We start from the raw sequence: 27,015 nt of genomic DNA, 5'->3' as shown, positions 1-27,015 counted from the left end.
ATATCTTCAAAAATTCTGTTGTACAATGTTTAAAACAGCCTCAAAATGTTAGTACTAAACATAGAATTGAAGTTAGCAGCCTTGTTAAGATTCAAATCTTTCTGATCAATTTCTGAAGAATTTAATTTTTTATGAAACAATGCTGGCAGTTAAATGAACATACAAGTCAGAAATACTGTTACTCTCCATGTTACATACTGGAATTTTGGCATTCCCTTTAAGTTTACTATTGCTATTCTGTCATTGCATGTTAAGCACCAAGAAGTACATATTTCCGTTAACCCTCGGTTAGTGAAAGACTACATAATACATCTGAATCCAAAGAAATTTTCCAGATAGTTTAAATCTCAGTTCTTAAGGGAAAACTTCCCAAATCTAAAATATGTTTCAAAACTGCAATGTGCAGTGCAGACTTAGACATAGCTGGGCTGATTTTCACCAAAGCTGAGTCTGAAGGAAGGACTCTGCACTTGGCTCCGCAGCTGAAAACCTAAGGATTGTTGTTCATCCTAGACCTTAACCATGCCACTCTGCCTGCGGTCCTTTCAGCTACTCATCATAAAAGAGACTTAATGTCTCTCTCGTTTTGTGTGACATCACAGCATCTACTATGAAATGTATGCCTTCTATCAGCTATCCTGCAGCCTTCCAGCCCAAACATGAGAAAGTGTATGCTGTTAAAAAAATGTAGTAAACATATTTCAACGTGGACTCTCAAAGATTATTTTCATTCAGACTCTAGTTTAAAAGCCTTAGAAGTTAATACTCTTAAATACAAACAGTGGTAGAATTATTATAATTAAGGCATTTGTTTCATTTATCAGTGCCAATTTTTTGCTTCGTAAAAATAACACTTTAGCCAGGTGCTGGTGGCTCATGCCTGTAATCCTAGCTACCCAAAAGGCTGAGATCTGACGATCACAGTTCAAAGCTAGCCTGGGCAGAAAAGTCTTTGAGACTCTTATCTCAATGAACTACTCAGAAAAAGCCAGAAGTGGTGCTGTGCACTAGCCTTGAGTAAAAGAAGCTTAGGGACAGCATCCAGGCCCTGAGTTCAAGGCCCAGAACTGAAACACACACACATACACACACTATAACACTTGAAGCAACTCCGGTTGCTCTATAATGGGTGTTCTTTTCAATTGACAAAGCAAATTTCTTCTTCGCCAAAAACCTTTTGCACACAGTTGTTGATTTCTCGGGAAATGCTTACTGAAATTTTAAACATTTTTCCCTGTGGAAAATTACCTGTGACAATTTGCTTAAAATAATTATGGGATGATATATGAGAAATAATGTGTTGAGAGTGTCTATATATGCACATTTTTATAGTTAGATGTTGCTTACTATTTTTTTTAATTTTTATTTATTTATTTTTGTCAGTCATCAGGCTTGAACTCTAGGCCGGCGCTCAGCTCAAGGCTCAAGGAGAGCACTCTACACTTGAGCCACAGTACCACTTCCAGTTTTCTAGTGATTTACTGGAGAAAAGAGTGCCAACAGACTTTCCTGCCTGGGCTGGCTTTAAACTGCCATCCTCACATCTTGGCCTCCTGAGTAGCTAGGGTGTGAGCCACCAGCATCTAGCCTTAACTTTCTATTATTATCTTTAAGTAGTTGTACAAAGGAGTTTCAATTCAACATGTCAATTTATGAGTGCACTGATCCAAGTCAGTCTCCCTAAAGTGAGAAGCTTTTAAGAGATTATAAACTGGAGAGAAATTTTACAAGATTCAGAGCAGGGGCACTGGACAGCCTACCCATCATAGGCCACATAGTAATAATTCCAGTGCAGACAGACAGGTACCTGTGTCGGGGCGGAAGGTCAAGGTCATAAGACCACAGAGGTTTTGAGCATAGGAAAAATTCAAAGAAAGATACTGTGCTCCCAACAGCAGATTATGAAGAAGACACGCCCAGGTCGTCTAGCCTAGCATTTTGGGAAGGTTTAAGAAGCATTAAACACAAATTAACAATATTAAGTACATTCACATACAAATTTTGAAATATTTCCTTGGCTATCTATATAAAAATGAAACTGTGGACAGCTGGACAGGAACATTGCTCCACTCGTCGGACTTTCCTCCAGGTCCCTTGACATCGAGGATTACCAATGGCTTGCCAATGGAGAGTCTGATTTCTGAAATGGGATTTTGGAAATGTTAGTTGTGCTAAAAGTGAACACAAGAAAACTCTTTATTACAGAATTATAAATTGAATCTTTTTAAAAAAATAAAACTGTATGCTGAGACCTGAGGATCACAGTTCACAACCAGCCCAGACAGGAAAATCTGTAAGACTCATTATCTCCAGTTAATCACAGAAAAAGCTGGAGGTGGGGCTGTGGCTCAAGTGGTGAAGCACTAATCTTAAGTGAAAGGAGCTCAGTGCCCAGGACCAGAGTTCAAGCCCCAGGGCCAGCAAAAAAAATCCCCAAAAGCAAAAACCCTGTGTGAACAGTTTTAATGTGAATTACAAATCAAGTTAAAGAATTATTGCAAATGGAGTTTCTCTCCCTTAGATAAAGTATGTTAGCAATAAATCCCCATTTGAGGTCATTCTCATGTTTTGGGGGTTACTGTATCTGATTCTACCACTTGATCTGAATATAAGCACTACGTAAAGGGAAATGGTATTCTGTGTGCATTTAAATAAGAAGGGTCTAAACCAAATTATTCCTTTCATTCCTTTCCAAGTCTTTGATTTTGCAATGAAAAACTGGGAGATGTGGAAAGAGAACAAAGGCAGGTTATTAAAATTACTGTTTTTTAAAGTCCATAGTACCTGAGCTAGGGCTTAAGTGCCCACTTTATTAAGTGCAAATTGAATTATAAATTCATTTAAAGACATAATATGGATGAGGTATTCAGAAAAGCATTAAGTCTAAATATTAAGTTTCATTTGATAGGCATTCCTTAGCCACTTTATTATTTATATGGTATACTCAATATAGACCACTAGGCACAGGTGAGTAATAAACATAAGTTCAAATGATTAAATATTAAAACATGCAATGGGAATAATGAATAATTGGGAATAGCAATGTTTTACTGCTTAATCTACATTTTCCACCTGATATACTGAAAACATAATCCATGTGGGACCTAAATTGGTCCTTATCCAATAGTTCTTTCAGTGTGAAATAAACCCGTCTTAATATGAATGATAGTATAAGATGCACTGATAAATGAAAGCAGGAGGGGATAGATTTGCAGATTTTTGTTTAGAAAAATCTATAATTATATAGGATTATCATCCTGCAGAACTGAGCCAGCCACTGTCCCAGGTACAAATTCATGTGAAAAGCCCCACTACACAGCAGATCTGAGACAAGAACGGGTTTGAACAACCTGGATAGGGTCAGTAAACTATGAGCCCTTGTAGACGAATTCCAGCCTACCTCCTGTTTGCAACGGACCATAACTAGAGTTGAGCTCTGGTGCCTCATGCCTGTAATCCTAGTTACCCAGGAGGCTGAGATCTGAGGATCTCAGTTTGAAGCCAGCCCATGCAGAAAAGTCATGAGACTCTTATCCTCAATTTATCAGCAAGAAGCCAGAAGTAGGGCTGTGACTCAAGTGGTAGAGCACCTGCCTTGCACAAAAGGCTAAGGGACAGCACCCAAGCACTCAGTTCAAGCCCTAGTGCTGGCAACATTGATTAATTAGTCAAGTAATTAAATGAATGAATTTTAGGACTTGAGAGCTAAAAGAAAGTTATAAATAACAATATTTTGTGACATATAACATTATATGAAACTTACGTTTCAGTGTCCAAACAGAAGGTTTGTTGGGACAAATCCAATGTATACAGTGGTCTGCCCTCATGCCTCTCTGGCCAAGTGAAGTGGCTGAGTTTGGTATATGATAGAAGCCATATAGGGTGTAAAGCCTAAATTATGGACTCTGGGGCATTTTCTAAGAAAAGTTTCCTGACTTCTGATTGAAGGGATTATTCAAAATCTACTGACAAAGACTCTGATTCCATTGGTCTGAAATAGGGCCAGAAATCTGCATATTTTAAATCTCTATTTCAAGAGAGTCAGATCAAGTGGCCTTCAGAATAGCTCTATGGAGCAACGGGGCTTTGGGTGGTCATTTGGGAACTTCCAAACTGACCAATTCTAATTCTGGCAGACAGAACCTCAGAATCCCATAGTGGGAACTGAAGCCTTGGACAGATTATTCTCTTCACAGTCCTAATCATGCCTTCACATGTAACATGCTGGTCAGCTGTGCTAGACAGAGAAGATAGATTCTCAGAAAGAACAATGAGAAAAGTCCTCTTATCTGTTTGTTTCTCTTACCCATCGGAGTCCAGGCCATCTCCTGAACAACGAAGGCTCACTGAGTTCATAGCTGGAGGCTGACAGTCCACACATACTGTGTATCCTTCTCGAAGGTACTGCATCCATCGAGTCAGGGGCCGGTTTTCCAGGGCACAGTGAGGCGTCAGCGACTCAGTCTTGAACTCCATACAGTAACTAAAGTAAAAGAAGTGATTATTTCACATGCTGTAACATGAGGGAGGCTAATGCTGTAGCAAATCTTAGGAAACCAGTGCATCTCGCAGACAGGAGCAGGGAAGGAGTGCATCTTCACAAGAACACATCGCGTGCATCATTCACAGAATGCATTTAAAGTCTCTCATTCACCTATACTGGCATAAACCTAACCATAGAACCTTTCTTGTTCCTTTTCAATCCGTGACTAAATTATGTTGGTTAACATGAATGTAAAGATTTGAGTAACTTGTATCCTCCAACCAATAAATTGTGTATAAAATCACCAGCACCTGTGACTCACCTGTAATCCTAGGTATTTAGGGGATTCAGGTCTGAGGTGCAAGGTTCAAAGCCAGCCCTAGCAGACAAATCCAAGCAAAAAGCCAGAGGTTGAGGTATGGCTCAAGTGGTAGAGCACCAGCTTTCAAGAGGTAAAGGCCCTGTGTTCAAGGCCCAGTATCTATCAACACACACACACACACACACACACACACACACACACACACACACACACACACACACACACACACACACACACACAAAAGCATGTGTTTGCCAGGTGCTAGTGACTCACACCTGTAATCCTAGCTACTCAGAAAGCTGAGATCTGAAGATGGTTGTTTGAAGTCAGCCTACGCTGGAAAGTCCATGAGACTCTTATCTCCAATAAACTACTCAGAAAAAGCCAGAAGTGGCTCTGTGATTCAGTAGTAGACCAGTAGCCTTAAGCACAAAGAAGCTCAGGGTCAGGGCCCAGGCACAGAGTTCAAGCCCTAGGACTGGGAAAACACACACACACACACACACACACACACACACACACACACACACACACACACACACACACACACACACACACACACACACACACACACACACACACACACACACACACACACACACACACACACACACACACACACACACACACCATGTTTTATAGGAAATTAGCCCTTGGTAATGTTGCAGCTATTTAAAATATACACATACACACATATTACATATGTATATTAAATATATATATTATATATAATAAGGATTTGTATGAGCCTGAAGGCCCTGAGGAAAGCTTGTCCTTGACACCAGGGCATCCCTGTGCTTTTGTGCCCCTCAAAAGTTGCTTGGGGCTTTCCCTATCTTCCCTACCCAGCCCACATGTGTGGTATGGGATCATGTCAATGAGTCTTGAAGTCAAGGGTCAAAGTTGTATCAGGCACCACAAATGAAAACAGAACGGAAGATACATTTTTCTGCAACAGGGTTAGAGTCACTTTATACTGAGCTGTGGAAAACTTTTTTTTTCTAGATTCTGAAGGCCGCAGGGACCTTCCAACTATGGGTGAATATTTAAAGCCTTAGTACTTAAAAGCAACACAATTTTCTAATTCTCCAGAGAAACAAAACATAATTTTTAAACCCCATCAATGTTGTAGAAAAAAACTTGTATTTGCAGCTCAATGGCTAATTTCTTTTCCTTTTTGTCTCTTTCTTTCTTTCTTTCTTTCTTTCTTTCTTTCTTTCTTTCTTTCTTTCTTTCTTTCTTTCTTTCTTTCTTTCTTTCTTTCTTTCTTTCTTTCTTTTTTTCCTGTTGTTGGTGGGGCTTGAAATCAGAACCTGGGCGCTTTCCCTGAATCTCTTTGTGCTCAAGGACATTGCCCTACTACCTGAACCACAACACCACTTCCGGTTTTTAAGCAGATACTTGGAGATAAGAATCTCATGGGGACTTTTCTACCCAGGCTGGCTTCAAACCTGGATCCTCAGAGCTCAGCCTTCTGAGGAGCTATGATTACAGGTGTGAGCCACCAGAGCCTGGCTGCCTCGTTTCTTTTGGGGGGAGAGGAGGAAGTGGTACTAGGGCTTGCCTTCTTGATTAGCTTTTTCAAGCTCAAGGCTGGCACTCCACCACTTGAGCCATACTTCGACTTCTAGCCTTTTGCTAACTAGTTGGAGATAAAAGTCTCTGGAACTTTCCTGCCTGAGTTGACTTTGAACCTAGAACCTCAGATTTCAACCTACTGAGCAACTAGGATTGCAGGCACGAGCCTCTGGTGGCCAGCTAATTTCTTACTAATTAAATTGTGAGTTGTAACAGATTATACAGAAGATGTTTAGAAATTCTGCCACAATGATGTTTAACCATAGTAGTGACTGCTTATTAGTAACTTCAATGATGGTTATTGAGGTAGGAAGTTCAACAATGCATCTTTAGTCAACAAGATACTGCAGTCGTCCCTCAGTACTGTTTTCTCATTAACTGTTTATACCAGCCCCATGTGATGGGTACTCACATTCATTTTGCAGGAATAAAAAAACCCAAGGTAGAACAGCTCATGGCTAGTGAGTGGCAATGTGCGAAGTGAGCATGCAACCATCCGGTCCTTCTTATCTGATGGCACAAGAATGAACCTCATTTGAGCAGAGGGGTGCCTTCCAGCCTTAGCCATGAGGTTTCAAACAGGAATCCTCTGAATTGACAGTATGCCACTTTCCATGATTCCATAAAGACTTATCAGAAGAGCATCTCATTGTAACTAATCAAATAATATTATTTGATCAGTGGTTCATGTCTGTAATCCTAGCTTCTCAGGAGTTTGAGATCTGAGGATCACAGTTCCAAAACACCCCAGGTAGAAAAATCCATGAGATTCTTATCTCTAATTAATCACCAAAAAAAAAGGTGGAAGTAGACTTGTGGCTCAAATAGTAGAGTACCAGCCTTAGGCAAAAAAAGCTAAGGAACAGTACCTAAACCCTGAATTCAAGTCCAATACAGGCATGTACTCACGCTCGTGCGTGCACACACACACACAAACACACACACAGGATTATTTCAATTTTATGTAGCTTGTTTCTTCTTGGAGATCAGAACTTGAAAATGGATAAATCTTCATATCTCACAAAAACAGAGAAAGGACAGATATTTTCCCAATTCAATGATTAAGTCATGTTTTACTCAAAGTTAACGGGCAAGTATCAGTCTAAGAAAACAGTCACAAGTTCACTCTTTTGGACAGACTTAACTGCACAACTAGAAAAACATAATGATAATTTAAACAATACCAAATTACCCAGCATCCTCTGTGTGTGTAGACCACTGTGGAGATGCAACTTGTCTTGTTCTCTCTTTGTTGAATGCAGAGGTAGTTATAAAGGCAGGGACTAGAAAAGAGAGAAGTACATTGAATGCATGCCACCAAAGTACTCGGAGATCTTTCTCACAAACTTGGTTCATGAGAACCTCTTGATCTTCTCACAAATTTTCTTCACAGACTTGGCTTCCTACCTGCCTAAAGATCATTTCTAAAGCCAAAGACTTGGGCACACCTTCAAGTAGCAAGGTGAGGCTCAGTTACAAGGCATGCAGAACCAAACTGACTGAAGATTTGTGCGCATGCAGATGGGCAGGGAGGGAACCATAGGCAAACACTTAATGTCTGCAAAGATAAAATTGGAAAGGAAAGAGAGGAATCCCAAAAGAGAAGCCAGCAGGAAACAATAAAAAGACGGGGGAAAAACAAGGGGAAAAAGGATGCTTATTGTGAAATGAGAAAGAGAATGCATCTTTTTTAAAATAAAGAGAAATTTTTTTCAAAAGGAAAACAGGAACAATGAAATAAGAATAGACCAAAAAAAGAGAAGGAAAGAGAGGGAAAGAAAACCAAAGAGAAAAAAAACAATGGAAGGAGAGTAAATGGAGTGCCAGAAAGAGAGGAAAGAAAAATGATAAAAAAAATAAAAAATAAAAAACAGAAACAATCAGTCACTGGTGGCCTGTAATAAATGTTAGGATCAGGGTTGAAACCCGCCCAGGCAGGAAATTCTGTGAGTATCTTATCTCCAATTAAAGATAAAACAACAACAACTAGAGCCCAGAAGCTTTGCCCACCAAAGAATGTCCCCATGTGACTGCCCAGTGCCAGCCAGCTCAGCGAGTCCCTCACAGCTTAAGAAAGAAAGTCTCCTGCAGCCTCCTTTCAGCCCTTTCCTTCTCCCAGCCCACCCTGACTCTGCCTCTCTGGGTCAGTGAAAAGAAGAGGTGCCAGGCACCTTTCCTTCTATCTCTGATTTCTTTGCCTTGTTTTTTGTGTCTCATCTTTCTTTCACAATAAGTCAAGGAAGGCATTTGCTATACTTAGCACCTCCAAGTAACCTTTTGACTCCAGTCTGCTTCCAACTCAAGAGGGGCTTACCTTATTCATCACTATACCTCTTCCTCATGTACACACCCAATGAATAGTTGTGCAATGGGTGAGTGGATGACTGAATGAATGAATGAAGTCATGGGATTGCCACCAAGGCACAGATGGCTGCTATATCTCTGTGGGTTCCTGTTCTGATACCACCACTCCTCTTTATCTATGCGTGATCATTTGTAGGACCTCCCTGGAGAAGACTAAGGTCCTAAAATACTCAAGACCCTCAAATAAGCGTGTTCTAGGTCTTACATCATCTATGCACAAGCTCTCGTCTCCTTTAAATACCCTAGATTATTATAATACCTAATATAATAAATGCTAGGTAAACAGCTATGTTTCAGTATTGTTTGAAGAATAATAACAAGAAATGGTCTGTCCGTGTTGAATACAGACACATCTTCCCCCCTGGAAAATTTTCCATCTTCTATTGATTGAATGTGCAGATTCAGTGTGTGGATGTGAAAGGCTGACTACTTAAGCTTTGAGGCTGAGACGGTTCAACCGTTCTTCCTGTCTTTTGTGTTAGAACCTAGATTGTCCTGAGAAAGGTGGATATAAGCAGATACTGCTTTGTGAGATGCCCAAATCATCAGCATGAGCAAAGCAGTGTGAGGGTGCTGGTAGCTAAGAAAATGCTGTAAGCCTATAAGCATGTTGACTTTATCTGGCTCCTCACTGCCACAAGATGGCAGCCCTTCGTTCTTTCTTTTAGCTTTTTCATACTGAGAGTCATGTTTCTATTACGATGGGAATATAAGACAAGAGTAGTCTGGTGTTAGGCCACAGGCTGTCAAGGGTTGCAGATACAGTTCTTGTCTCCTGTGGTTTGGTGCCTTCATCTCTCTGGCATGAAAATTATCCACACCTAGAGTATACCCTACCATCCCAGGCAGTGACATGTTCGTTTTCCAAATGGAGCATGTCACGCTTCATAAATGTGATTGTAGCTTTTGCATTTCTAAAATTCACAGACAGAATTAAGAGGAACAAGTGAGCACCTGTATCTGGACCCTTTTGTTCTTCTCAGACCCAGTAATCAGAAACAAAACACCTAAAGGCTTAGTTTTTCCACATGTTTTCATGTCTATTCTTTTGATATGTTTATGTATTTATTCACTAAGTGAAGGAGTAATTTACTGCTAAAGCCTTCCAGCATCATACAAGCATGAGTGTAAAATGTTTGGGCTCAAAACCTTCACCCTCTTATAATTTACACTTTCTATAGCCTTACAAAGTTCCAAGGTAACATAATGTTGTAGTTCAGAAAAAAATAGGAAATTAGGAAGAAGAAAGGAAGTATGAGCATAGCTCCTGATAGAAAATCCTTAGGAATTATTTGGTAGTCAGTTTCTAGGCACCACGCTAAGTCACTTTGCATATATTCATTTAATTTCACAGTCACTTTCAGGGATAGATTCTATTATTTCTCCAGTTCCCAAGGAGGAACAAATACAATATTCATTGTATGTTAGGTGAAAACTGAACTACATGAGGGTAGGAATGCGAGGAGGGAAAAAAAGGCAGAATCAAGGAAGGAGTGGCATTAATCAAGATGCATTGTCCTGACATATGGAATTGTAACCTCATTGCACAACTACTTAGTTAAAATTATAAAGGAGTCAGAGAGGGCAGAGAGGGCACAGACTAGCCCTGCTGCATCGCAGCCATTCTGTTTCTATAGTTAGCCCATCTCTGGAGTAATTCTACACCACAATTTCCATTCTTCATTTTAAAAAACCCTTTGTAGAGATAACCATTTTATTCATTAGAAAGCTGAGGTTCCTTGAAGAGAAGTTAGCTAGTATATGACTAAGCAAGAATCTCAATCCAGAAGACACTTGGTTTTTATAAGTCATCATGTTCACCAGGGTGTAGTATCCTAACCACTTAGGAAGGCTGAGCTTGGGAGGATCACAGTTGAAGGCCACCCAAAATATACAGGCAAGATATCCCCCCATCTATTTTTGTCAGTTGTGAGACTTGAACTCAGGCCTGGGTGCTATCCTTGAGTTTTTTCACCTAGGCATGTGCCTTGCAGAAGCATGAACTCATTTCAAAATTAACCAGTCCAAAAAAATTTTTTTAAAGAGAAAGAATTGGAGGTGTAGCTCAAATGGTAAAGTATCAGCCTTGCAAGTGCAAGGCTGTGAGTTCAAACCTCAGTATTGCCAATAAAAAACATTGTCTATGTTCAGTTTCTGTGCTGTGCTCATAGTTGGTGGCTATGGAGTGGGGGGGGGGAGGGGGCGGGGAGGTAGGATACCTGTTTTCAAGCCCCAACTCATCCTCATGCTCTCGCTTAGCAGTTAATGCACAAGGCTGGCATTCTACCACTTGAGCCACATCTCCACTTCTGGCTTTTTGTTGGTTAACTCAGGGTAAGCGTCTCTCCAACTTTTCTGCCTGGGCTGCTTCGAACTGTGATGCTCAAATGTCAGCCTTCTGAGAAGCTAGGATTACAGGCATGAGCCACCAGCACCTGGCTGGGGTGCATTTTAAAAGCCAGCCAGTTACTCAGAACCTTGCTTCCCCTTGTCCCTGCCTGCTGCCCTGGGGTTTGGATGTCTGGAACATTCCATTACAAGGTCATCCTTCCCCCCTGTCAAGATTTCAGTAAAAAATAGACCAGGAGCCAGACCGCCTGGAGTGCTCCAGATCAGAACCACTCTTTAATTTATCCCACAAATATAATGTTTATTACTTAATCCTGATAAATGATTTAGAAATTAATCCTGCATATGTATTTTAGCATGGAGCTGATGCCCTGGGACAATGGCTCTCCATAATGCTGCTCCCCCTTTTGTTCCCCTTTCTGGCAACAATATTCAAATGTAATACATTCTTTGTTCACAGGCCATTTGCCAACATTTCTGGCAATCTAAGAGCCTACCATTGTTCAGTTTTACAACAACTTTCATGGCACTGCACATATTTCCTTTGAACATGAAAGAAAATTAAATTTGCTTGGGGAATTTCATAAGCCCTCTGACAGGGGTGGGGAACCATTTTTATCTGCCAAGAGTCATTTATGTATTTATACACATCCATCATGAGCCATACAAGATGATCAATACAGGCACAGGGCCACGGCAGCTGACCAGAAACATAAGATAAGAAAAGGTGTCTGCCCTGTTACATACCAAAAGATTTGGGAGTTTTATATGACCCACAGGTCTGCCATTCCTCATTCCTGACTGTCCCAAACAGAGGTGAAGAATGCAATGGGAATTTGACAAGTAGTATTTTATGCTTCCAAACTGGAAGCATGAAGTTTATAATACGCACCCCCAGTGATGTCCTCTTAGCAGGAAAGAATGCACATAAATATCAGTAATGTGCAAACGAATTCAGGAATTCATCCTCTTTCAGTTATTTTATGATGACATATAATCAAATGTATTCACTGAAATAGGGAAAATTCATTAACCCAGTGGTATTTCCTTCATTGGCTTCAAAGGGCCTTTTTGTTTCTACTTAATTACCTGAATCTGCAGTCACAATTTTAGCTGGAATGATAACAGATATCAGAAAATAATGTAAGAGTAAGTCCCTATAGAACCTATAGCTGTGAGATTTGGGGTTCCGTTCTGCTCGCTTTTCACAAGTGCTGTCTTTCCTCCCCAAACTCAAACATTTTGATGTGTAAGCCAAAAATAATGGCCTTCTACCCTTCCTATGGTAAAGAAGATAATGGCTATCCAAAGACAGACATGCCCTAATCTCCAGAACCAGAACCATGGCATGCCACATGGCAAAGAGGAATTAGAGTTATAGACTGGAAGATTTTTTTCTTTTTTTTAAAAAAAATTTCTTATTGATATTAAGTGATTACATAAATTTCACAAATTTCACAGTACTGTGGGATAGTGATACTTAGTTAAAGTCACAAATACATTTTAACCTTCACAAGGCAAGTTGTCATTATCATGGTCTACAATGTTTGTGAATTCTATGAGCTTTGACAGTACATCAATTTCTTCCACATTGGGTGATATGTACAAGATCGGAAGATTCTTATGGACATAGGATTCTTGGAATCAAGAAGTCCTGTCAGTGAAAGATGTGGCTAGAGAAGAAAGAGACAGAGAGATTTGACAGTGCTGGCTGTGAGCATGGGGGGAAGAAATGAAGAAAGGAATGTGGTCAGCCTTAGAAAAATGTAAGGCAACAAACTCTCCATTCTAGCCTCCAGAAAGGAAGGTAGCCCCACTGATTGATATCCTGATGTTAGCCCAGGAAGACTCCTGTCTGACGTCCAATCTACAGATCTGAAAGATAACAAATGCATCTCCTTTAGGTTACTAACATTGTAGTCATTTGTTAACTAACTTTTTGAGATAGTAAAAGGTCTTAGAAATTACAGTATTCTCAGTATTTTCTCTAGAACCTATTTTCTTAAGAGCAACTCTCTCTCAATTTTAGCATCTTTTGCTGTTTTGGTAGACTGAGAATTTCCTCAAACCCTGGTTCCAGTAATATTAAACTTTTTTCCTCCCTCAATACCCATTCTTTCTCTCCTGTTTTACTACAAACAGCAAGTAGAAACCAGCCTAGATTTGCACCCTCAACATTTTGCTTAGATAAATATTCGCAGCAGTTGATCATTCACAAGTTCCCCTCTCCACATACTGCAGGATGAAATCTGCTATGCTTTCTGATCTTGTGTATCATGGACTCCATTTACAGGCCAGGCACCAGTGGCTCAACCCTGCAATTCTAATTACTCAGGAGGCTGGAATATTACTGTACAAAAGCCTGCCTGGGCAGACAAAGCTGAGACACTCTTATCTCCAACTTATCATCAAAAAGCCCAAAGTGAGATTGTGGTACAAGTGGCAAAGTGCCAGTCTTCAGCAAAAATGTTAAAGAAGTGTGCAAGGACCTGAGTTCAAGCCTCAGTCCTGTAAAAAAAAAAATCCTGTTTATCTACAAAAAGGCAAGGCAATGAGGGTTCTTGCTAGAGTCTGCATAAACAATATATTTTTGCTGACATTCTGATTTTAGTACAGGTAGGCCTGTGTTAAGGTTCTCTCCCACAGAAGTGTAACATAATATATTTGTGTTTTTTTAGGCCACTAAGTTTCTGACAATTTGTTATAGCAGCTGCAAAAAAAAACCAAATATATTCCCTTGTAGACTGCTACAAAGGTCTGAGCCAATAATACCTACACAAACTCTCTGCCATGCCAATGTGACAGATATGCTCAAAGTCACTCATAGCTTTCCTGGGTAGATGGAGACTGTTTGCTTCTTCTAATCCTCTTAGTGGAGTTTAGTGGCAGGAGTAGCAAGATAGATCATTTGTAGCGGGTATAGCCAGCCATAGAAGAAAGGAGTGGACATGACCAGGCAGAGAAGAGACTCTACCCACAAGGGCCAGGCATGTGCTAAATTTGCCCAGTGCTACATTATCCCACAATCATACTGTTTGGCCATTGTTCCATAGCATCCCCTTCTTGACCTGGCCACAATATACTGTTGTAAAGAGACCCAGAGATAGGAAGGAGGGCACCGCAGACTGGGGGAGCAGTCAAGGGCCTAAAGTGCTGAGGAAACACCTCCTGACAGCCAGATACCATACAGAAGCAGAGCAGAGTCTTTTCCTATTGAGTTGATTCCAACAGCGACCAAGAAAACCCATAGTTCATATAGTAACCTCCTCCCAGAACCTCCCGTGTTAGTTGTCCTCTATGACTGCTTCTGTAAGCAACCACCATGGAAGAAATAAATTCTTTCTTTGTACACTTAATGTGATGGCTGACTCATCATAAGACCCCCATCTCACCCCTCTACTACAGAGTGATCTTTTCCAATCCTAACTGTGATTTCAATGGTCCCTGCAGAAAATTACTCTAATGGCTCTCTAGGATTCTTCAGAAAAGAAGTACCCCTACGTGACAGCCTTGTTTTGGTGTCTCAAATGGCTCTTATACTTTCCCAATATTATATAAACAAACCATGGATGGTCCGCAGCTTCAGTGGTCACTGCAGGCTAAATTCCTGTAGCTTAAAAATCTGCTGGCACCACTCCCAATTTTTTTTTACACACGCAGTTCTTTTAAAAATAGCCCCCAAAGCACATTATTGGCCATGTAGGGCCTGTTTTCTTTGCAGAACTGTGACTCTATATCCAAGATCCACTGTCCACTGATTTGGCACAACCTCATGGTTCAAAGAACCTACACTGTCATTGACCTTTGTAGTTTCTGAATGCTCTCCCCTCTATTCTGAGAGTTCTTGCACCCTCTTCTTCTATTGCGGCACTCCCACTGAGCCAAGCCTACCCTAAGCCTCTAGACAGCCTTGTGCTGTGAGAATTTTCCCTTTCATGTCATTTGTCCAAGCACTTCCCAATAAGGCCTGCTGTGTTACAGCCTCTTCTGATCATGTTTTGACCTTGATCAGCCTTGAAATCTTTCACAGCCCCTACACCTGACCACAGGATTTAACTCTTCTAGTCTGTCTGACTGAGTTGTTCTGCATTCTGAGCCCTGTCTCCAGGGAAGTCCTCACTGTTCCCTACCTATTTGCTCAGAGTTCCATGGGCTGCTTGCTCATTTGCTACTAACTCTACTCATTACCACAGCTGTAATTTTCTGGGATTAATTTGCTGTGATAATCTGATAACTGTGTTCCCCTCACTAGATAATGAGCTGCATGCTAGCAGGCTCTGGGTCACCTTTCTTCCCCTCCAGGGGCCCTGGCCTCCAGCCCATGCCTGATAGCAAGTCAATTCTCAATAAATAAATATGGAGTATAATAGCTTGATAAGGATTGTGTTGACATAACATTTTCCATGCTCTTATGGGAAAAAAACCACACATGGTCTTTGTTATCCTGAGTAGTCACTGTTTTGCCCTATTGGGTTCAATCTAGATCAACACATTGACACTGGTTTTTGTGGGGGTTTTTTTCATCTCCTTTCTGAGGCTGTGGAGGTCCTAGATCATTCATGATCCAGCTCCTAGCCCCTTCATTGGCTAGTCCATAACCTCAGCTATCTTCCCTCCCTCCCTTCTCTCCTCCCCAGCCCTCTCTTGAGACAGAGGCCTGGCTATGTTGCCCAGCCAGGCCTTCGGCAGTTAGGCTTAAGTGAGGCTCCTACCTCTGCCTCCTAAGTAGCGGGGACTGTGGTTGTGTTTACCACCTGGCCCAGTCCAAGAAATTCTTCCAAATCAGCACAGTAGCCCTCGTCCGGTCAACTTAAGAGGCAAGTATTTTCAAATAAATCATTTCTTCCATTTAAAAAATTGACCACTTTTTCTATCATTATCACATTTGTGCGTGCACACACAACAGTAAGAGGTAAATTAAAATCCCATTGGACTCACAGTGGAAATAGAAAGATATTATGGCTGTATTTAAGTCCTCTGTCACCTGCATGATAGGTTCAGAATAATGCACATGCGTTATTCTGAGGGCTAGGGCTGTAGCTGGGGGTGGGGGGGAGGAGAGGGGCGGGGAGCACCATGTCCACGTGATTTATTATTGAATGCATGCACAAAGAAAATAAGCCATTAGGTTTAAAAATCACACTGAGGGAAGGGAGGGATAGGCAAGCATTTGTGCAGCGGGTCATTAATGTCTTTATTAAGCATTTCCGGAGCTTCCTATCTACTTGGGGCAGAGCAGCCCAGCCCACTGCCTGCAGAGTGTGGAACTTTCCCCTGACAGCAAACGGCCTCTGATGGAATGAAGCGGTTAAGAAGTCATCAAAGATAACAAGGATAGAAACCAGGAAGACACCAATACCAAAGGAGTGCCCGCAGTCCTGGCCCTGTGACGTGGAGTACTCCAGGCAACCGGCTCTCTCTTCCAGGGGCGGGCAGGGCGCCCCACCGTTCTGGGGCTCCTGGCGCACCACGCGCCTGCGCACGCGTGATGTTGGCCTGCACTGGCCTGCACAGCCACTCCAAGGGCTCCACTCTCCAACAAAGCAGGGCCGAGCTGGAAAACAGCAGAACAGGTTGGTCACCTGAGTAAAACCACCCAAGCTGCCAGGTAGTTCCTGCCAACACAAACAATGGAGGCTAGCCCAAGTCAACTTCACCTTGGTCATAGCCATCTATCAGGGGAACGCACAAAGCAGGTCGCAGTTTACATTGACTCCACCAGCCCTGATGGGTAACTGATAATTAAGTACCTCTGAGAGGCAGGCAGATACTCTGGGATCCGAAGCCAGGTTCACACACCCAAATAAATTCCTTCAGGCTACTTCCGCATACCCCCAAAGACATCTTTGCTTTTATTTTGTCCTTGCTATTAACTTTATCTGTGCCTGCTCATAATATTATTTTCTTTTTTATATCATGTAGTTTACATACATATTTATGGAGTACAGTGTGCTCTTTAAATACATGTGTGCAACGGGTTACGATCAGAGCTAGATAACTGGCATGTCTACCACCTCATAGTTAGCTATCCTCTGTTGTTTAGAACATTCAACAGCAGGGCTCTGCTGGCTCCTATCTGAAATCCTAGTTACTCAGAAGACTGCATTCTAAGGATCATGGTTCAAAACCAGCCCAGGCAGACAAATCCAAAAGACTCTTACATTAATCACCAAAAAGCTAGAAGGGAAGCAGTGGCTCATGCGATAGTGTCAACCTTGAGCAAAGAACCTAAGTGACATTATGCAGGCCCTGAGTTCAAGCCCCAATTCCAGCATCAATCCCCCCACCCCTGGAAGAAAAAAAAACAAACCCTAAATCACACTTGAAATCTTCTCTACCAGACATTTGAAATACAGAAGTTATTATCCCAGCCATAATCACCCTATTGTGCTATAATTAATTTGTTTCTCCTTAACTTTATCCACATATGGATAGTCATTTTCTCTCCATCCTCTCTGCTCAGAGTATTTGTTATTTAATAATAATGCATATTTATATATAGACAACATAGGGAGAGGAAAAAGAAATTTGAAGAAGAAAATGTATTTTCATCCACCAATAAATCTCATCACTTACCCAGTCAATTCTTCTCAGCAAATGTATTGACCTGTAGCTTAAGGCCACATACAGGGTCTGTATACTCTAGGCTTCTCCCTCTTTCTCTCATCTCATCCTCCCTGGATCACAGACTTATGATCTAACTGTAAGAGCTAGAATTCAGAGATGAGCAGTCAGCAGCAATGAACAGAGAAAGTCAGGGCAAGACTAGATTTGGTTCTAGTCTTATTCTAATCAGTACAAGTACACATTTGGTACATGGTAGAACTCAGCTGGTTTTTAGCAACAGGGCATGTGCCAGATTGTTCTCTAGAGTCAAATGACATGTCTTAGGACTAACCTGATGGGCAAAGCCAATCAGTTTCTCATTGATTACCAGATCTGAAGATGGGATTCAGATTGCAGTTTTCTTACCCATGACTAGCAAATCAATTGATTTTGTTATTAATTATTCCAATGAAAGCTTTAATGAATCATTTTAAAGGACAGTAATGAGTTTTTATTTTCAATTAATTAATTGATTCTCTAATCAATTAACTAATGTGTGTTTGTGATGGGAGTCTTATTATGTTAGTCAGGCCGGTTCCATTTCCTGAACCCAAGTGATCTTCCCACCTCAGCCTCTTTAGTACTGGGAGTACAGATGTGTGCCACCTTGCCAGCCTGTAATGAATATTTAAATTGAGTTGTTTCTGGATTCGAAAGAGAATATGAGAGAATAAAAGAAAAAGAAGACAGAATACTTCTGAAACAAATGATAAAACTTTCATTGCCACAAAATGAGACCCACTTTTCCTATGACCTTCATACTTTCAAGTTCTTGGCATTTTGTGCTGGAAATCACTCTGACTGCTTTCCAACCTTGATTTGTACTTCTGTCAGTTTGTATGTGAAAACTCATTTTGCCTATCAGCACATTCTAGTTTAGGGTTCATGGTCTGGGAAAGACATATTTGGCAGCACATAGCTTACCTCTGACATGAAAAGGATCACAGACAACATCACATGTCAGTAATTTTAAATTTTCAATACTATGTGTTATAACCTTTAAGCAGTTGTACAAAGGGATTTTAATTCAACAAGTCAACTTATGAGTACACCACTCCCCTCCCACAATGAATGCTATTTTAAGCATGATTTTCTTTCACTTTAAAATCTATTGGTCTCAAAAACCAACTATGCTAGAAATCAAGAATAAGCCGTATTAATTTTTATTTATTTATTTTATTTCAATTTTTGCAAGTCCTGGGGCCTGAACTTAGGGCCTGGGCACTGTCTCTGAGCTTTTGTTGCTCAAGGTTAGCACTCTACCACTTGAACCACAGCACCACTTCCAGCTTTTTCTGTTTATGTGGTACTGAGGAATAGAACCCAGGACTTCATGCATGCTAGAAAAGCACTCTACCACTAAGCCACATTCCCAGCCCTCTAGTGTTTATTTTTTATCTGCATGCATAAATCTTTTGGAAAAGTCAGTAACAGTTCACTTTTTGCTCTGCTCGCCTCTTGTTGACCCCTTCCCTTTTATTTTCATGACAACATTATTTCATTGCCCATTCAGCCAAAAGACATGCAGACTGGGAGCGAGTTTGAGGACTGCTATGTCCTTTATCCTGTAAATACAACATTTCCTCATCCTTGAGTCTAGATAGTCCTGCCCTGATGTGTTGGACCTGAACAATACTTAATACTTTTTTTTTTTTTTGCCACTCCAGAGGCTTGAACTCTGGGCCTGGTCACTGTTCCTGAACTTTTGTGCTCAAGGCTAGCGTTCTACCACTTGAGACACAGTTTTACTTCTGGATTTTTGTGGTTAATTGGAGATAAGAGTCTCATGGACTTTCGTACCCAAGTTGCCTTCAAACTGTGATCCTCTTAACCTTCTGAGTGGCTAGGATTATAAGAGTGAGCCACCAGCTCCTAGTAATACATTTTACATGCATTTATTTCAAATGTTAATATTAGGACTATAATATAAAGTTTGCACTGTTAATAAAAAAATGTAGTAATATCACCTTCAGTTTGCCCTATCCATATCGTGAAAGGGCATATTGGGAAGAACTTTCTGACTAAATTTAGGTTCTTAGGAATTCTTTAACAAATGTGTTTCTTGACCAACATTTAGTTTATTTGGTTTCATCCCATTGTTGAAGTCCTAAAAATCACAGATTCATTACATCAGTTGTTGTTCTTGTTGCTAAGTTTGTCCTTGACAGAAAGCTATTTCCTGTTTTTCCAATCCATGACTTCAAAAGCCTTATAAAGAGCCAGCCACAGTGGTGCATCTATAGTCCCAGCTATTAGCAACTGAGGCAGGAGGATGATCACTTAAGCCCAGGAGTTTGAGACTAGCCTGGCAACTTAGTGAGACTGTCTGAAAAAGGTAAATAAAATAAAATAATTAAATAAAAAATTAATGACCATAAAGAGAATCACAAAGTCCAGGAACATGACATAAATCTTTATGACTTTATCATAAGATAAAATGGGTAAAATCTCATAGAGAATCACACAATATTATTGTGTGTTGGTAGGTTAATCTCAGGTATTATCTTCTAAATCAAGATTTTATTTTTGATTCACTTGTGAACTTTTGACTATTTGCGCTGGAAGTCATCATAGATCACAAGAGATCTTTGGTCACAGAGGTTAGGGGAAGCACAGGAACTTCTGACAGATTTATTACAAGTCATATATTACAGCTGGATGACACACATTTCCTTCTGAACTATTCCATTAACATTGTCCTTTTCCCCATTGAAGCTTGTCTAATTCACATCGATATACAGCATTCTAAAATAGTCTCTGTATCTAACTTGGTTACCAGCTGTTACCAGAAGCTGGTAGATTGTGTTACCTGGGCAGCTAGAGGCATGATTGCCCTAGAGTCCAAACTTGTCACAGCTTCTTAACTACTAATAGGATTCCATCACATCATCTCATCCCATGCAAGGGAAGGAAGACTAGAATTCATGGATTCAGGAAGCTCCTCAAGCTTTTTCTTCTCTTTTTTTTGTTTAAACTCAGACCAGGTTTCCCAAAGAAACAATCCACATCATGAGATATGGGTTTGAAAGCAAGTTATGTCTTTGGGAGGTGATTCCAGGAAGCACCAGAAGGGAGTAGAGCCACAAAGTAGATATCTAGGTTGCCACTGGAAGGTTGAGTGGGCACCTCTAGAACTCAGCTCACTGGGAAGTGAAATAATGGATAGTCCAGAATATAACGAATGACTGAGCCCTTCTTGACTTACCAACTCATCTATCCCAAGAACTTTCTGGTTCTCATAAACCCCAAAACCCAGACACAGGAGAGTGGCCAAGAACAGCTATATATTTCAGTGATGAACCAACACATAAGAGTGGAGCCCATTTTCTCATGACCATATAGTTTGGACAGCAAGTCAAATGCAAGCAAAATTCTCTTAGAAGATATACATTTTTGGGGGGGGGTGGGGGGAAGTGTTTACTTTGTAAACTCATTTCATTGGGGTTTCAAAAGCATTCTTATCTTTTAAAACTTAAATTTGTATCTTCTTTTTTTCTAGTTTACATGATGTGTAAAATTCTATTTGTCTAATGAATTCCATGGCTTTGCTAGCATTTCTTTATCTAGTTAATGTCTGTAAACCATTCAGGACTAGATAACACGGAGGTAAAAATACTGATCAGTTCACAGGAGCTTTTTGAAGGGTAACTAAGGCTTTGGACAATACAGTCTCTTTTGGTTCTCAGAGAACCCATGGCAAGGTTGTATAGAAAAGGAACAGATGGCAGATATTTAAAATTGTGTTACCATGACATGAATGTGTTTATGAGGATGCTGGTAGAGGTGGGGGTGGGGAGAAATGTTTTCATTTTCCTTCCACAGAGTATCAAGAAGTAATAGCTATGCATAAATGGGTATAGCTGTGAGCAAATAAAGTATATAGAGAGTATTTCCATAGAAACTATTATGACTATTTGAACTTGATGTGGAGGAGAAAGCAGTTGGTTGTGGGTGGCCTTAGACATTGAGATGGCAAAAAGCCAAGCAAGCAAGGCTAAATTACAGAGGAGAGCACTTGACTCTGTGTGATTAGCTAAGGAGACACCGCTACAAGAAAATGAGAACAAGGCTTTATGCTGAAGAATAAATGATCTAAACAGTAGTTTACAAAGCAAAGTACTCTTTCTTGAATAGAAGGTTAATTTGTGGTTCTCTGTAGGCTGTGTATATGCATGCGTGTGTGTGTGTGTGTGTGTGTGTGTGTGTGTGTGTTGCACCATCACGAAAGTCATTAGAAAAACACCTTTTCTTATTTATTCATTGGTAGGTACCTACGGAGAATACTGTGTTCAGTTCTGTTGGTACAACTCACCAAACTGTGAGTGGATCTGGAGAAAATCCAGCCAACTGCAATATGAAAGGTGTCCATGGAGAGCTAAACTAGAGTCCCTTGTGTTTGCAAATTCATGCTGGGAGTGAAAGGAACATTTGGAAATGGTATGACAGCAAGTGGTACTGAGAAAATAAACATAAAATCCTTTCGACCATCTTTTGAAACTCATGAGTGAGGGAAATTGCGATCCAATAAAAGGGAATACCCCCCTTCACACTACAGATAATAAAATGTTACTTGTTACTTGTAAGATGTACTACTGGAAGGGGATGTAAATATATTAGAAAGGACTTGAAGGACAACCAAGAGAGGTTAAAGAGGTCGTTAATTTTAAAGCATAGAAAATAATGTTCCTTCCAGGTGACACCTCCTGTATTCACCACACTAGTCTTGGTTGAGAACCCCAGTGCTTTTGGCTATAGGAGCCTCTGATTTGCCCCTCTCGTCCTGCTCTCTTTCTCTGGACCTTCACTCAGTGTTTTGGCTTCTACTAATGAGCAGACTACATCTAGTCATGTAGAATGTTACGTAGGGAGGACTTAGCCAATGCCTTTTTATTTATTCTTTCATGCATTCAACAAATACTGAATACTTAGTGTGTGCCAAGTACCAGATATCAAATAAAAAATTATCAGTCTTTGGAAGCAACAACAAATTATAGAGCTATGACAAGGCAAGAAATAGCAAACTTCAGGAGAAAGTATAGTGTTGAGGAAAGGACCCTTCTTATCAAGAAGAGCTCCTAAACTAGACACCAGTACCTCATTCCATCGATTGTAGCTACTCAGAAGGCTGAGATCTGAGAATCACAGTTCAAAGTCAGCCCAAGTATGAAAGTTCTTGAGACTCTTATCTCCAGTTAACCACCAAAAAGCTGGAAGTGGACCTGTGGCTCAAGTGGTAAAGCCTTGAGCAAAAAAGCTCAAAGACAGGCTCAGGGACCAGGCCTTAATTTCAAGCCGTAGGACTGGAACAAAACTAAATAAATAAAATAAAAAAGGCTTGGATGGATCTAGAGCTTATTGTATTGTCAGGTTTCATTAGAATGTAAGCACCTCAGTTCCTCAAGAGACTAAACATAGTGGTCCCCTATGATCTAGCAATCCCACTGCTGGGCTTTTACCCAAACAATCACAAACAAGGCAACACTAAAATTACCAGGACAACTATGTTAATTGCATTATTTGCCACAATTAAGATATGGAACCAACCCAGATACCCCTCAGTAGATGAATGGAACAAGAAAATGGGGTATTATACACAATGGAATTCTATGTTTCCATCAGAAAGAATGATATCGCCCCATTTGTAAGGAAATACAAAGATGTGGAAAAATCACATTGAAATGAAGTAAGCTAAACCCAAAGAAACATAGGCTCTGTGGTTTCCCTCATTTGTAATAATTAGTATATGTCTAGGATAATCCTAGCAGAGGATCACAATAGCTCAATAGTTATGTACATATGACTATATAAAATTATGCTAATTGAAATGAACTCCAAATATTGAAACAAGAGGTTTTTTGTTTTTAATGTACTATGTGAAGTTATTCCTTTTTGGGTTTTTTTTCCCTCCTCTTTGGTTTATCCCCTGTTGTCACTGGTTTTGATTTTGGTACCCTGCTTGTGTAATATATATATATATATATATATATATATATATATATATGTATATGTATATATATATATATATATATATATATATATATATATATAATTTGGGGAAGGGAAGGGGAATAACAAAATGTTGAGACAAAGGACAAAAGTTGAACTAATGCAACAGCGATACTCAGGAAACACTATGTTGGAAATGAACTTTACAACTTTTCAGGGGAGGGAGTCGGGGGTAGTGGGGGAGAGAGAAAGTGGGAGAAAACAAGGAAGGGGTAACAATGTTCGACAAGAAATGTACTCATAACCTTACGTAACTGTAATCCCTCTGTACATCACCCTTACAATAAAATCAAATAAAATAAATAAAAGAAAGCTCCTTTCACCGCACTTGCCTAACCTTTCCCCATCATCTAGAATGCCTGAATCTCTTCAGAGCCGACATCCCCCCACCCTTTTCACTGTTTATCCTCCGCGCTTGGCACAGCTAATCATGACCGTCTCAGTGTCCCCTTCTGCTGAAGACCTCTCTGTTACTCTTAAGGATTAGGTTGCCCAGAACTTCCTTTGCAAAGTCTTCCTTGAATTCCTCAGCTCGAGGTTTTTCTTCCCAGATCACCTATTTTGGTCATAATTCTCCTTCATCCCCAATTTCAGTTTCAGGAATCCACAGCAAACCATTGTGTGAGCATATTAAATTCAAAACTTCCAGTAATAAATAATTCATAAGTCTTGAACCGTACATTGTTCTGAGTAGTGTGATAAAATCTCTTACTATGCTTCCCTGTCTCACCTTGGACGTGAATCATCCCTTTGTCCAGTGTATCAGTGCTGAATAGGCTACCCTGTCACAAGTCACTTTGTAGCTATCTTCTTCGTTATCAAATCAACTGTGGAATATCTGTAGTGTGTTTTATGTTTAAGTAATCTTTACTTCATAGCAGTCCTAAAGCACAATAATAACTATGCAAAGGCATCATCAGGGCATAAAACATGGGAGGATAGATTAATGTGGACAGCTATATGACAGCATTGCAATGATACAGGAAAAGTCATAGTAGACCTAGAGTTAGCATTACCGATCGTTTCAGGCATCCACTGGGTGTTTTGGGATGCACCACCTGCAAATAGGAGGGGACTACTCTATTGAGCATGTTACACTCATTTTTGCATGTATTCCTGGCTAGACAAGGAACTCCATCTCCAATATCTTTCCATCTCTGTGCATAGACCTGGATATGTTATCTGCACTACATAAATCCTATGATTATCTTTCAAATATAGACAGGCTCCTCTTGAGCGAATGACTGCAGAAGTGGGAGGAGCTTTACTTGAGTCATGCAGGTCAGGAGGCAAGAGGTTTAAGAGGCTGTGAGGGATGTTGGAGGACATCTGGCTTGAGGATGCTTCATTTCCTGAATACCTGCCTTTCCTCCCTTAATTTTAGAGGTATAATAAGATGCTCTTGGAGCAGAACCTACAAGGAAGTTTATCAAAAAGAAAATCTTTATTCACAAGGTAAATCATTAGCTCTTAACTAGAGTCAACAAATCAGGTTTTCTGAGCATCAGGCCTAGGGATTGGTCTGGCCTGGGCCTGGGAGCCCCTTCCCTTGGCAAAAGGCAGAAGCACTCAGCCCCATGTGGTCTTCTGCTCTCAGGGCCTGAGGACCCCGTGCTGGGATCCTGAAGCTTGAATGTGTGTGGGCTCGCAAAAGGTGTGGGCTCTGGGGAAGTGAGACTAAGAAGGAGCTTTGCCACTTTTGACTTTCAGAGCTAGCTGCTCTCAGATAAACACTCTGGTTCTTCAGGACTGTGCTCACCATGTCTTCCCTTACTTTTTAACCCAATCAAGCCAGCATTTACTGCACTCTCCAGAGTGGAGAGGGTCTGTGAGCTAATGTGGGAAAGACCCGACTCTTAACAGAAAACCAGCAAGGTGAAAAAACACAACAGGAGCTGGTTGTGAGTCACACCTATAATCCTAGCTACTCAAGAGGCTGACATGTGAGGACTGTGGTTCAAAGCCAGCTCAGGCAGGAAAGTCTGTGAGACTCTTATCTCCAATTTAGCCACCAAAAAAGCCTGGATAGAGCTGTGACTCAAGTGGTAGAGTGCCATGTGTGAGCAAAAAATTCAGGGACAATGCCCAGGCCCTGAGTTAAAGTGCAGGACCCCTCCCCCCACCCCACCCCCACACACGGGACTTTGAAATAAAAATCCTGAGGCTACATAGATAAAACCGAATCCTAAGAGCATACTGAACTGAGCTACATCATAGAGTCCAGAGGTGAAGAGTCCTCAGTTCTCCCAGAATTTGCTCTTTAAAGAGAAGGGCCCTCTCCATGCAAGCGTAACCCAAAGTGGGATGGATACACTTTCTTTCTCTGGCCATCACTCCAAAGATCCCTGGAGGTTCACTGAATCTGGCCGAGCCTGGCCTAAGGGCTCCGCCCTGGCAGTGACATCTTTCCAGAACTATGCGGCCCTACCTAGCTGGAGCTCCTGAGTCACAGAGGGGATCTCAAATTCTTCCAAAGGATGAGCCGAGGGCCCTAGCCGCAGCCAGCCAGACCCTGCTGGGGAGGGGTGCTGCGGAGCTGTCTCAGCTGGGGAAACGGAGAGGCCCTAAGCGGCCTGAGCTGGGTATGCTGGATGGAGGTGGCTGGGATGGGCCGGAACGGATGGATTGGACTGGACGCGCTGGAATGGAAGGGACTAGGAGACGTCTAGCTTTGGGGCTGCAGACCAGTGCCCAGCTCTATGCCAGCTGGCTGTGGGCGAATGGCTGGTGTCGCTCCCGGGGCCCCCCGGCCACCCACCTGGGCATGCCCTGGCGTAGTCGAAGCAGCAGTCCCCAGCGAGGCGGCAGGCTTGGTCGCAGAAGCAAGTCCCGTAGACCCTGTCCAGCCTCCAGCCTCGGGCAAAGCAGGCTGGGTCCCGGCCCGGGCAGCAGCGCCCGGCCTCGGCGCAACCCGCTAAGACCCCCGGCCACAGTCGCGCCAGCGCGCACAGCACCAGCCACAGGGCGCTCGTGGCCATCGCTCCGACGGCACCTGCCAACGCCACGGACCCTGGGGACAAGCGCTCGGCTCGCACCAGCCCCGGAGCCGCCAGAACCATCCGTCCGAAAAGCACCGGTCGGCCCGGCCCCGCGCCGCCGCCCCCGCCCTCCGCGGCCCAGGGTCCTCGGCCCTCCGCCCTTCCCCGCGGCCCCTCCCCAGCCTGGCCCCGCGCCCGACGGGCGCCGGCTTGGGGTGGCCCCGGCCCAGGTGGGACGCGCCCACAGCCCGCGCTAGGGCGCCACCCACTGCTCGCGGCTGCCAGCCTGTGGGCCGGCCGCGCCCCAGCCCCGCGCGGGGCACGGCCTA

General features: G+C 41.8%; 1 protein-coding gene across 1 annotated transcript; it reads right to left on the bottom strand.

Moving 5' to 3' along the window:
• Nucleotides 1-26,776, bottom strand: LOC138839065 (somatomedin-B and thrombospondin type-1 domain-containing protein-like). The gene is made up of 5 exons (XM_070038727.1): nucleotides 26,467-26,776; nucleotides 16,456-16,650; nucleotides 7,576-7,666; nucleotides 4,307-4,483; nucleotides 1-2,140 (listed from the first exon to the last, which is right to left on the bottom strand). The coding sequence occupies exons 1-5, from the start codon at nucleotides 26,765-26,767 to the stop codon at nucleotides 2,023-2,025; spliced, it is 882 nt and encodes a 293-aa protein (XP_069894828.1). The 5' UTR covers nucleotides 26,768-26,776; the 3' UTR covers nucleotides 1-2,022.
• Nucleotides 26,777-27,015: the final 239 nt, after the last annotated feature.

The sequence above is a fragment of the Dipodomys merriami genome, unplaced genomic scaffold (assembly GCF_024711535.1).
Source record: "Dipodomys merriami isolate MVZ:Mamm:240054 unplaced genomic scaffold, mDipMer1.0.p SCAF_291, whole genome shotgun sequence".
In the NCBI taxonomy this organism is placed as follows: Eukaryota; Metazoa; Chordata; class Mammalia; order Rodentia; family Heteromyidae; genus Dipodomys; species Dipodomys merriami.
Note: the sequence above shows the minus strand (reverse complement) of the source record. Positions and strands in the feature narration are given on the sequence as shown.

Excerpts from the sequence above, each read along its gene's own strand:
- LOC138839065 (XM_070038727.1), bottom strand. The coding sequence starts at position 26,767 with ATGGTTCTGGCGGCTCCGGGGCTGGTGCGAGCCGAGCGCTTGTCCCCA. Across the intron at positions 16,651-26,466 it reads CTACGCCAGGGCATGCCCAG|CTCGGCCCTGCTTTGTTGGA; the intron begins GTGGGTGGCCGG and ends GCTGTTTTCCAG. Across the intron at positions 7,667-16,455 it reads GGACTGCGGGCACTCCTTTG|TCCCTGCCTTTATAACTACC; the intron begins GTATTGGTGTCT and ends TCTCTTTTCTAG.